Genomic DNA, 13,226 nt, shown 5'->3' on the forward strand with positions numbered 1-13,226 from the left:
TAGCAATTCTATACTATATTTTGTCCCATGGGTGGGATAGAAATTGTTTTTTTTTTCATGTTTTTATCAATTCAATTTTATACATTTTGTATTTTTAATTTATTTTATACAGAGTCCAGAAACCATGCTCTAGAGACCAACTACGGAACCTTTTCAAGCCACTTTACGTCTCCAATAGCAGGGCAGTGATCTCACATTACACAATGAAATTCATCTGCCACCTAACCACAAATATCCATGCCCTTGGTGGAATTTGAACCCATAGCCTGTTGGTGGAAAGCAGATACACTATACACTCTACCAACCAGGCTGGCTCAATCAATGTTTTCTTCAGGGTTTGCACTGAATCTCCAAGGTTTGGTTCTTGTTTTCGAACTCTTTCATTTTTTCTTGAATAATGTTTGTGTATTTGAATCTTCACTGAAAACTGCTCAACTTTGATTTGTTTTAAACCTTTCTTACACACTCTTTTCAATATGAAATTCATTTTTATTCTGCTCAATACTAAATAGTGATCATCACTTCCTATTTTAAATCCTCTAGTGTCCTCAACTGGTAAGAAAACATCGCTATTAACTATAACACAGTCAATGATGCTTTTCTTATTTCCTTCATCTTCTCTCCATGTGAATTTGTGCACATTTTTATGTTGGAACATGATGTTAGTAATAACTAGTCCATGTCATGACGAGAAATCAAGCAGGCATTTACCATTATTATCAGCTTGGATCTTTTCTCCAAATTTTCCCAAAACATTTCTATGTCTGATAATCATTTCCTACTCTGCTGTTTAGATCTCCAATAAGGACCAACTTTTCCTTTTTCAATGTGCCAGCAGCCTTCTCTAATGCCTCAAAAAATTCCTCCATTTCTTCCTTAGTGGAACCTTCTGTGACCATGGGCACAAATAAGTCTGTCAAATTCTCCATTCTGATATTTGCCCACATCACTCTACTTGTGCCCATGATAATAAGAATATAATTTGGTCAGCTAAATCCCAAATTTCCAGCCAATCCGCATTCGTTCAGTATGCAGGTAGATACTAACAGGATGCACCACAGGAAAGTGAGGATTGGATTAGGTCAGTAGTTTCAGCCAGTTCTCCACATTCTTTGAAACATTACACGGAGGTCTCCTCCCAGCTAGTTATACAGCTTTGACTTTTATGTATTTTATTTATTTATTAATATTATTTTATTTATTTATTTATTTTATTTTTTTGTAGAGCAAATAATAAATCAAGTACAGTAAACTACCAAATATGCTTATTATGAATTTACTTACCTTCAGGACTGGCTGTTAAGAGAGAACCTATAGTATCACTAGCTACAGAACATGATTCTGTTAGTTCTGGAAATTTCTGCTGAATTGCTCTCTGAAGACATATGTTACTTTCTACTTGTTCACATCCACTCATACAGAGGCCCTAAACATAAAATAAAAATCAGCTGTCTAGTGAAATCAGACTAAAAGAATTAAAAATATGCACAGAGCTTAACTCCTCTTCCTGTTTATTATTATTATTATTATTATTACCCCAAGACCTCATTGAGTCAAAGACTCATCTGGGAGGTCCTTTTATCACACACATATCTCATGATACCATGTCTTAAACACACTCAAATTCCTTGCAGACACCACATTCTCAGGCAAGGCATTCCAATCATTTGCAACTCTGCACGAAAAAATCTGCCTCTCACTCCCCTACTCACACCCTCTTTATACAGTTTCCAGGGATGACCTCTGGTTCTTCCCCAGTCTCCCACTATTTTCTGTAGAACTTCTCCAGCATTGATCCTATAACAACCACTTACCCTTGTAGGTCTCTATCATATCTCCCCTTGTCCTCTTGTCCATCAGACTCTGCAAATCACATCTTCTCAATCTTTCCTCATACTCGACATTCCAGAGATCAGAAACTACCTTAGTCAGTTGCCTTTGGACCATTTCCAATATCTATATTTATGTACAGTCATCCCTCAACTTACGTCCTTTCGAAGATACGTCCATGAATAAGTAACATTTTCAGGTATACTTTCGAACAAGACACAAGCAAGTGTAACGTAAAGCATGCATAGTGGCAACAGCACTTTTATTATTATTATTATTTGACACCTCCAGGGAGTCCAAAGACTCATCGAGGGAGAGTGTGCCAACAGCATCGAACGATTGATCCCCTTCCAACTACTAATCGCGCTCAAACTTACTTAACTGAGCCATTAGTAGCAGAGGCTCTACCAATCGACCAACCTGTCAGCGGCAACCTCCCTCGGCAGTCGGCACGTGTCTTCAACAGTTCCTCTGTTGATTTTGTGTTTGAGAAATGGGTTATTTGTGTATTTATTGTGAAATATTTCATGATGTTTTGTGCAACATGACCCTTACACACACACACACACACACAATCAAAAAACCTAGTGAAAAATCACAGAAAAAGAGGCAAGCAATTGATCTTGAAATGAAGTTGCAAGTTATAAAGCAACACGAAGCTGGTAAGCCCATCAATGTGATCGCACGACTTCAGATGGTCTCATTCTACAGTGATGACCATTTTGAAAAATAGGGATAAAATCGTAGAAGCTGTGAAACGATACGCTTCCAGCTTCCATTAAATCAACGATAGTGACCAAGCAATGACAAGGTCCTATCGGTGATAAGGAAAAGCTACTTGCATCATGGATAGAGGACCTGAACCAAAAGCACATACCCCTTAGCATTGTGACCATAGCCACTAAGGCACTAAGTCTCTTCAATATGTTGAAGGAGAAAGCAGAACCCGATTATGATTATGAATTCAATGCTTCTTCCAGTTGGTTCATGAGATTAAAGCAGCATTTTGTGCTGCATAATGTGAAAATGTATGGGAATCTGCAAGTGCTGAGAAGACTACCAAAGAGTTTGTGGGAAAATTGGATAAAATTATTATGGAGGAAAATTATTTGCTATAGAAAATATTTAATATGGATGAGACGTCCTTGTTTCGGAAAAAAAATGCCCGAGCAGACATTCATCCACGAAATGCTAAAATCTATACGTAGTTTCTAAGCTCTTAATGCCCATATTACAATTCTGTTATGGGTAATGTGGCTGGATATAAACTGAAACCATTTGTGATATGGCATAGTGAGAATCCAGAAATCTTCAAAAACATTAGGAAGCAAACTCCCAGTTCATTATCGGAGCAATAAGAAGTCGTGGATGACTCAAAAGTTGTTTGAGGATGCCTTAATCGACTGTTATGCGAGTGAAATAAAAAGCTATTGTGTAAAAGAAAATGTAGAATTTAAAATTTTATTAATTCTAGATAATTCTCCAGGTCATATGTCTTATAACAGTGATCTTCACGAAGTTCAAGGTCACGTTTCTCCTTCCAAACACTACTTCATTGATCCAACCGATGGATCAGGGAGTTAATGCAGTGTTTAAGGCTTATTAACTACGGAGAACTTTTTGACAAGCCATTTCTGCTACTGAAGGAAATGACTAGACTCTCATGCAATTCTGGTAAACATTCAATATTTATCATGCTATTAAAAATATTGCTGTTGCTTAGGACAAAGTGACCTCTCAATTTTCAGGGGAACTTTCTCATAAAAAGTTCCCCTGAAGAGTTGACCAACAAAGAATTGGTCAAACTGGAGGAACAACTGTTGTAGAAGAGGAAAAATGAGAAAAGGAAGAGGTAGTTAAACAATTTACAGTGAAGGGTCTTGTAGAAATGTTCTTTGCAGTTAGCGATGTTCTCAAAATGGCTGAAGACATGGACGCCAATGTTGAACGCTATTTAATAATAAAAACGAAAGTACATGATGCGTTTGCTTGCTATGAACAAATTTATGATGAAAAGAAGACGAGGAATAAGCAAAGCGCATTGGACATTTTCATCAAAAAAACAAAGGTTACACCAGAAGAGCCACAGCTTGATCGTTCACACAGGGAAGGTAATGAAGATGTGATTGTGGAGGAAGATTTGGGTAATTATTCACCTGTTTTATAGTGGTAGTAACACACAGTAGTTTTATAATAAGGTTTAAAAATTAAAATGACAGAGTATACTTATTACGGTTAAATCCCTAACCCCTATAACTCTCCTGATTTAATGTATTGACTTACATCCTCCCAGATGGAACGGAACCCGGACGTAAGTCGAGGGCTGACTGTATATATATATATATATATATATATATATATATATATAATAAAGTTTTTAACTTGGGGATATTGTATATTAGGATAACCAAGTTATTTTCAAACTTGGTTATTTTAACTCCTAATCCCAAGTATGCAAACAATTAAGTTTGTGCCTGAAACAAAATTCAAGTCTAAAGATGGTACAACACCAGGGCACCTCACTGTAAAGGTGGGCAAAGCTCTGATCACTATTCTTAGTATTTTCCCATAATGTAAAGCACATCTCACTAGAAGATGTATACTGCAATGCATTATGGGTGGGGTCACTACCCAGACCAGTTTCAACCTTTCTTGAGGTCTCCTCAGTGAGTAGCTAGACCCTAAATACCAAGGTTATAGTAATATGGAGCCTTATCAACTTTACCTATAGAATTTGCAACAAGGTGTTTTTATTTTTAATAAAAATCTCTGGAGGAGATATAGATGTAATAAAGTTTTTAACTTGGGGATATTGTATATTAGGATAACCAAGTTATTTTATAAACTTGGTTATTTTAACTCCAAATCCCAAGAATGCAAACAATTAAGTTTGCACCTGAAACAAAATTCAAGTCTAAAGATGGTACAACACTAGGACAACTCATTGTAAAGGTGGGCAAAGCTCTGATCACTATTCTTAGTATTTTCCCATAATGTAAAGCACATCTCACTAGAAGATGTATACTGCAATGCAATATCTCCAAGTTAAAAACTTTATTACATCTCTATATCTCCTCCAGAGATTTTTATTAAAAATAAAAACACCTTGTTGCAAATTCTATAGGTAAAGTTGATAACGCTCCGTATTACTATAACCTTCGTATAACCTTGGTATTTAGGGTCTAGCTACTCACTGAGGAGACCTCAAGAAAGGTTGAAACCAGTCTGGGTAGTGACCCCACCCATAATGCATTGCAGTATACATCTTCTAGTGAGATGTGCTTTACATTATGGGAAAATACTAAGAATAGTGATCAGAGCTTTACCCACCTTTACAATGAGTTGCCCTGGTGTTGTACCATCTTTAGACTTGAATTTTGTTTCAGGTGTAAACTTAATTGTTTGCATACTTGGGATCAGAGTTAAAATAACCAAGTTTATAAAATAACTTGGTTATCCTAATATATATATATATATATATAAAATACCATGTATACACCATATAAAGTCTTTGCCACAGTTTGAATCAGATCTAACAATACTATATAGATTATAGTACCTAGACAGCAGAGAATAAAATTTATTAAAAATAATAAATAATAACCCTCAATGTTTCAGCATCAGTGTTAAAGCCATCTTCAGAAGACAAACTTATAGTGACTGGCAAAATGTAAACATCCTATTCACTAACCAACAGGAGTGTCTAGATCTCATTTGGTATTGGCAATGTCCTTTGGTTGGAAATACCTGGTTTGAATCCCATTTAGGAGGCAAAGAACTTTTATTATAGCTTTTCAACTAAAGGTGAGCTAGCCAGTCTTATACAAGCTGGAAAGATTTTCCTTCTCTAACTGTAGTTTTTCATCCCACAAAACATCCAAAACAGCCAGAAGAACACATGTAATTTACAGACAATACACTATCCTCAGCCTTATCTGCTTTAGCAATAAATCCAAATCAAACAAGCCACCATAAGATAAGAAGCCTATTTCCTAGTGGAATTAAAAAAAAAAAAGTTGAACAAATGAATAACAATGCAATTCTCTGTTGTAAGCTTGTTATAGAAATAATTCAGTGTTACTTCTATAGTAAGTCTTAGCTCTGTGTGAAAAAAAAAAATAAAAAGATTCGTTAAGGCAATTTTTATGACAGATAAATCAATTTCAAGAACATTTTAGATGCTGGTTGAAGTTCTTGATCTACTCCTGATGTTTAGATAGGATAATATTATTAATTTTTATTCAATCCATCCTAAGTTTTATGAGATTTTCTCTATAACAATTATTTCTATTTCTGAGTGTATTTATATATGCACAAGGATTCACTCCAATTGGTGCAATTACTTTTTTTTACTGTTTCTTTCAGAATCCAAAAAAAATCACTGACTCAAGACCAAAATACAAAAATTAGACATTTAATAAAACAAAAACAATATATATACACTTCAAACAAAATAACATAACTAACTACAAAATTAATTGGATCCAAGGCCTTTTAAAATAATCTTATACTTAAGAGATCATCCATTTTCTAACTCATTTTATTACTGATTTGTTTAACATATACTTCATCATATCCACCAGACTAAACACTTTGTTTACACAATAACAAAATGTTCATAGCCAGTTTCTCTGTTAAGGCTCTTTTCCGAAGATATGAGATTCTCTTCTTCTCTTCATAGGATCCTTTCTCATCACCCTCATGTAGTACACATTATTCCTCCTGACTCTGAAGTAAGATATTCTGATGTTACTGAAGTATTGGTACTCTTACCTCACGCAGTTAAATTTTTGTTAATTTTTGTACCAGCAAAAAAGTCTCTTCTACTGCTTTATCTAAGCTGCTAAATTTCATCTCCTATTCCAATAGAAATAACAAATAGATCCGGCGTCCTTAAAACAGATGAAATTTTCAATCAGCGTTTCCTCGAACATTCCTTTAGAATGTCAATAGCAATATCTTCTTTTATTCACCAATACTTATTGACAGTCTCCCACTTTAAAAACTCACAGTTCTACGATTCCTTTTTCAGAATATACTATTAATTTTCCTACCACTGTCATAAAAACTTAATTTTTTTTTTCAGAACCCAAATATCTGCCGGCCTGCGTTCTCTTTTCTTCCTGAACACTCTCTTGTTACTTCCCATTACTTCGATACTGAATGCTCTCTCCGTCAGCTGTCAATCACCTCAGCAAGCAAGAAGTTATGTATAATGGCTGACACGTTGTCTCCGTTAGGGACAAGAGAATGTCTTCATGAAACACAACACTTAATATTTTAAACCACAATAAAATTTCTGAAAGCAACACAACTGTTAAATTTGTGATCTTTGTAAACTTCATAAGAGAATTTACTTGATCACAATTTAACAAGTAGAAACCTTAATAAGAAAATCGTGCTTGCATCTAAGTATAAAATGAAATAAATATATTGAAAAGAATAATTGTTATACTTGTATAAGAACATTGATTGTATAATATTAGAAAAATGAGATAATTAATTTACAGTATTTAGTTATACGAATTTTGCATGTAAAAAGATTGCTTGCTTGTTATACACTTGAAACAAGAGATTGTAAGTTATGCTAATTCTTAGAAAAAATGGGTGAGCTGATAGAGTTTGATAAAGCTGACTCATAGGGTTATCTAGAACTGAAGTCCAATGTCATGGTTCCCGATTTAGACACTGCCACGAGTCAGTCGCGTGCACACGGCTCACCAAAGATGGAGAGTTCAGCAGGGAGACGCCACCCTAACAGGTTACGAGAAACGGATCTTAATGTGGGGGGGAGAAGAAAATTAATTGCAGGTGCCAGTAGGGTCATAATATAAAAGGGATTAGGAAACCCCCCCCCCACACACACACAAGGTCTTTTGCCAGTTTTTGTTTGGAGGTTACCTTATGCAGTTTCCTGAGTGATGGTCAGGAGTCCCCTCCGTCTGCCATGACGTGGAATATTAGTAAGTGGGATTTAGGTCCCGTTTTCCTACCATCGAGAACAAAGGACACCACATGGTCAGGAAGAAAGGTATTTACCAGATACTAAGCCAACCCTAGTCTAAAGGAAGGAGACTATCAGTGGAAATTGTGGATATCCTCATGGCGAATCTGATGACTGCAGAACAACAGATAGATCGTGTTTCCTTAGAAGAAGCCTGATAAGCTGCAACCGAGATGGCCCTCATGTTCCAAAGTACCCCAAATATGTCCCACTACAGTAGGAGATTTTTTTCAGGAATCACAGAAAAGTAACGCCTAGTAGAAGAGTTTCATCAAATGGTATTGTGAAAAGTTTTATGTTAATTCTGTTAATTTAATATGGCTGTAATTGTAATTCATATTACTAAACAATTGAAGGACTTGAATGAGTTGAACTAGGACTTTAGCTCATTTAATAGTATAGAGAAAGAGGGAACTAGTTTATCAGTATTACTGAATGAGCGATAGCATCTATACATGCTATTAATTTAAAACATTTATTTTTTAAAGCTGCGCCATTTAGGATATTTAGTTTATAAAGAAATTTAAAACAAGAAGCAAATTCCTAAATAAGTCTATTAGTGAAATAATCATGCAGTCGTAACCTTGATCTCGTAACTTAATCCCCCCCCCCCCCGATGCACCACTTGTTATAATGTACGAACCTAGGCGCAGTGGGGGGGGGGTGAATTAAGTTACGAGATCAAGGTTATGACTGCATGATTATTTCACTTCTAGATTTATTTAGGAATTTGCTTCTTGTTTTAAATTTCTTTATAAACTAAATATCCTAAATGGCGCAGCTTTAAAAAATAAATGTTTTAGGATACTAAGAGGAGCAAGTGCTTAGATTTCCAGTACAGAGGTGACGATACGTGAAGAAAATAGATAAGATATATAAAGGAAAGGAAAGTATAAGGGAAATATATAAATAAACAAGAATGGGACACAACACAACTATCCAAATCCAGTAAGTACATAAATTTTTTAAATGCTTTACATTTCATTTTGACAAAATAACATCAATAATGGGCACATCACAAGTGGCGACAATGCGTGTTATGAAACCAAAACTAATAAACGTACTAACATAAACAATTAAGGGTGCTTAAGGGTCAAAGCTGTATAACTGAGAGGAGACCTCCACATATCCTTTAAAGGAATGCGGAGAACCGACCAGGGCTTCTGACCTAATGTCCAATCCTCACCTTCTCGTGGTGCACCCTGTTGGGTATCTACTTTGATACTGAACGAACGAGGATGGGCTGGCAATTTGGGATTTAGCCGACCAAATTGTATTCTTATTGGTTAAACCAAAATAAAAAATGATGGTACAACATGACAAAATTTCATGCCGGCTGGGGCGTCGCCCGGTTAAACAAGGCCCCCGTTGTTTTCGCCAGGGAACCAGGGCGAACAGCGAAAAGTCAGCTACTGGAACAAATCTGAAAACAAACCCCAACTCAACATCACCAGAGTTAAAGATCGGTACTATCAATGTAAGAAGCCTGAATGGCAAAGAAATGGAGCTAGCTGAGGAATTAGATAAGTACCAGATCGACATAATAGGGGTGACTGAAACAAAAAAGACCAAAACTGGTGAGATCTTTCTGAGCAATAAGTACAAAATGTTATATTCAGGCAATAACAATCAAGGAAAAGAAGGAGTAGCCATAGTATTCAACACAAAATACGAGGCTAATCTTCTTGAATGGCAGTCAGTCTCAAGTAGAGTAATGTGGGCAAATATGAGAATGGGGAACTGGACAATGAGACTTATTTGTGCCTATGGTCCCACAGAAGGTTCTACTAAGGTAGAAGTGGAGGAATTTTTTGAGGCTTTAGAAAAAGCAACTGACACAATGAAAAAGGAAAAGTTGGTCCTTGTTGGGGATCTAAATAGTAGAGTAGGAAATGATTGTGAGACATACAAAAATATTTTGGGAAAATTTGGAGAAAAGAGCAAAGCTAATAATAATGGCAAATATCTGTTGGATTTCTGCTCAGGACATGGACTGGTTATTACTAACACCATGTTCCAACATAAAAATGTGCACAAATTCACATGGAGAGAAGAGGCTAGGAATAAGAAAAGTCTCATTGACTATGTTATTGTTGATAGTGATGTTTTCTCCCTGGTGCAGGACACCAGAGTGTACAGAGGTTTTGAAATTGGAAGTGATCACTATTTAGTCTTGAGCAGGATAAAATTGAATTTCATATTGAAAAGAATAACATGTAAGAAAGTTTTAAAGCGAATAAAAGTTGAGCAGCTCTCAGATGTAAACTGTAGACTAAAATACAGAAATATTATTGAAAAGAAAATGAAAGAGTTTGAGAACAGGAATCAAGCCTTGGAGATTCAGTGGCAAACTCTGAAGGAAACATTGATTGATTCTGCCAGAGAGGCATGTGGTGAGGTTGTGTGCAAAGATAAAAAAATCAGAACTCCCTGGTGGACACAGGAAGTTAAAGAGGCAGTGAAAGAAAAGAAGAAAGCATATCAAAAGTTCCTGGCAAATAAGTCAGCTTTTACTCTTACAGAATACAGAGACAAATGTAAGAAAGCTAAACAGTGTGTAAAACTAGCTAAACAAAAGTCATGGGAGGACTTTGGCAAGAATATAGAAAATAAATATCAAGAAGGTGGCAAAATATTCTGGAGGTTGTTGAAGAAGCTTAAGAATGGAGGAAAGAGTGCTGTAAAAGGAATTAGAGATGATAAAGGTGACATGAAAACGGGAGAAAAAGATATTCTTGAAGTATGGAGTAATTACTTTGAAAAACTGCTAAATGAAACAAGCAGTGATGACAGCACAGTGATAAAAAACACTGACCAGGCATGCAGTCAGGAATACATATCCATACTTGAAGTAGAAAAAGCCATCAAAGGCTTAAAATGTGGAAAGGCAGCAGGAATAGATGATATTCGACCAGAAATGCTGAAGTATGGTGGTATAAGAGTCTTACAGTGGCTGCACTGCATAGTTCAGAAAGCCTGGACAGAGGGACGAATTCCCAATGATTGGAGTAGAGCTCTCATAGTACCCATATATAAAAAGGGAAATAAAACTGAATGTGAGAATTACAGAGGTATTTCCCTACTGAGTGTTCCTGGCAAGATCTATGCAAGTATACTTGAGAAACGGTTGAGAAGAATTGTGGAAGAAAAGCTTGGTGAAGAACAAGCTGGATTCAGGCCAAATAGAGGCTGTCAGGATCAGATCTGCACTTTACGACAAATAGTCGAGAAAGCATGGGAATATAACAAAGATCTGTATTTAAGTTTTGTCGATTTGGAAAAGGCATATGACAAGGTGCCAAGAGAGAAGCTATTCAATACGCTGCAGTTATATGGTGTCAATGGGGCATTATATCAAGCAATACTTAGTCTTTATTTGAGTTGTGAGTCAGCAGTTAGAATTGAAGGAAGTACAGGAAGATGGTTTAATGTTAAATCTGGTGTGAGACAAGGATGTACATTATCCCCTCTGTTATTCATTATCTATATGGATCACATTATGAAGGAATGTGGTATTAAACCTGATATCAAAATTGGAGATGTTAATGTCAGCTCTTTGCTTTATGCGGATGATGTTATACTTCTAAATAAATCCGCTACAAGTCTGCAAGATTCTCTGACTAAATTGAATAGCTGTTGTAATAGGTATGAAAGTCAGCAATAAAAAGACAAAGACAATGAAAATAGGCAGAATCATTGAAAATGTCAACTGTGTTGTGAATGGAGAACCTGTGGAACAAGTAAAACATTTCAGCTACTTAGGCACAATTTTTACTGAAGATGGTAAACTAAATATAGAAATAGACAACAGAATCAGCAAAGCTGGTATCGTGGGAAGTCAATTGAATAAATTCATATGGAATAAGAAAGAAATTAGTCGGAACACTAAATTAGCTGTATACAAGACTGTGTTCAAACCAATTTTAACTTATGGATCTGAGAGCTGGGTCAGAAGTAAAACACTTGACCAAAGACTAGAGACCGCAGATATGAGAGTCCTGAGAAAGATTAGAGGCGTGAACAGATGGCATCAATGGCAATATCATATTAAAAATGAGGATATTAGGAAAGAACTTGACATTGTCAGTATCCAGGAATGCGTTAGCAGAGCTAATCTCAGATGGTATGGTCACTTAAATAGAATGGGAGAGGAAAGATTAGCAAAACAAGTGTTCTCTGCCAGGTTGGCAGGAAAACGACCCAGAGGAAGACCAAGATATAGGTGGATTGATATGGTACAAAGTGCCTTAGACGATAGAAATATAAGATCTGATAATGTTGGAGTCTTGACAAGTAACAGACTGATTTGGAGGATAATTGTAGATAGGAAGTTAGTAATGATGTAATTTTTTCATGTAGTACTGTCATATCCTGTACACCCCTTGAGGGTACATGGCAGGAATTTGATGATGATGATGATGATGACATAAACAATTTGTAAAAATATTCAGAATTTTAAATTATGATTATTTTTACACTGATATGCTAAGGTGGAATGTGGAGTCCTAGTTTTGGAAATTTTGTGATTATGGTTTTGGTCTCTGGGATTATAGAATGAACTGATCAGGAGGTTCACATGATGAAATTAGAGTAATTTAAAGAAAAGGATAAGAAGAGTACCATGAGTGGCAAAATGAAAGACTTGGATGCAAAGATCACTTACATACTAAGTTCTGTATTTTTTGTCTAGAACAGCAAATGTACATTATAACTAATATTTAAGGAATTGACAGCGTATACTGGAAATATAGATTAAATAAACTTTAATATACACTTTCCGATATTTCGGCGAACGTTACGTTGCCATCTTCTTGGGAACTTACTAAAAAGACACGTGCACACAAGTACTAATACAACAAATGAGACTAAGGCTAGGACGCTAGCGTTTTCCTAAAGTCCTGATGGTGCCCTCTGGCGGGCTATATTGGTAGTTCTTGGCCTTTGGGCTGAAGTTCTTTTGATAACAGTTTCCCAAATTTGGGGCAGTTTCATGCATCCAAATTTGTTGAGGTTTGGCATGTTCCTAAGGGCCGAGGCTGATTCCATGAATAGTCTTTCATACTTGAACTTGCTGCGGTGTATTACTGTGGCTTTCTTCCATCTTATTCTGTGGCGAGTATCCAGAGCGTGGTCTGCAAGCCCAGAGTGGCTGTACTGGTGAAATCGGATGTAATCCTTGTGTTCTGAGATTCTGATATTTGCTGTCCTGCCTGTTTGGCCAAAGTAGGACAGTTTACAGCTGCAAGGGACCTGGTATACACCAGGTAGGTCTAGGGGAAGTGGTTGGTCTTTGGTGGAGCGGATAAGGGATGCCAGTTTTCTATGTGGTCTGTAACAAGTGGTCAGGTCATGTTTTTTTAAGATTTTATTGATTTTTTCTGAGGTGCCTCTG

At 36.2% G+C, this 13,226-nt stretch overlaps 1 protein-coding gene across 9 annotated transcripts in view; it reads right to left on the reverse strand.

Annotated features, from left to right (window-relative positions):
- The window catches only part of LOC150106294 (N-acetyl-D-glucosamine kinase-like), a 285,728-nt gene that overhangs the window by 174,334 nt on the left and 98,168 nt on the right, over nucleotides 1-13,226 (reverse strand). For all 9 annotated transcript variants that reach the window (XM_090392325.1, XM_090392323.1, XM_090392318.1 and 6 more), the window contains exon 4: nucleotides 1,285-1,426. In XM_090392325.1, coding sequence (XP_090248451.1) covers nucleotides 1,285-1,426 — 142 coding nt within the window. The remainder of the gene's footprint in view (nucleotides 1-1,284; nucleotides 1,427-13,226) is intronic.

The sequence above is a fragment of the Typopeltis vanoorti genome, chromosome 5 (assembly GCF_054136105.1).
Source record: "Typopeltis vanoorti isolate ZY-2024b chromosome 5, IOZ_Tvanoo_1.0, whole genome shotgun sequence".
NCBI classification, from domain to species: domain Eukaryota; kingdom Metazoa; phylum Arthropoda; class Arachnida; order Uropygi; family Thelyphonidae; genus Typopeltis; species Typopeltis vanoorti.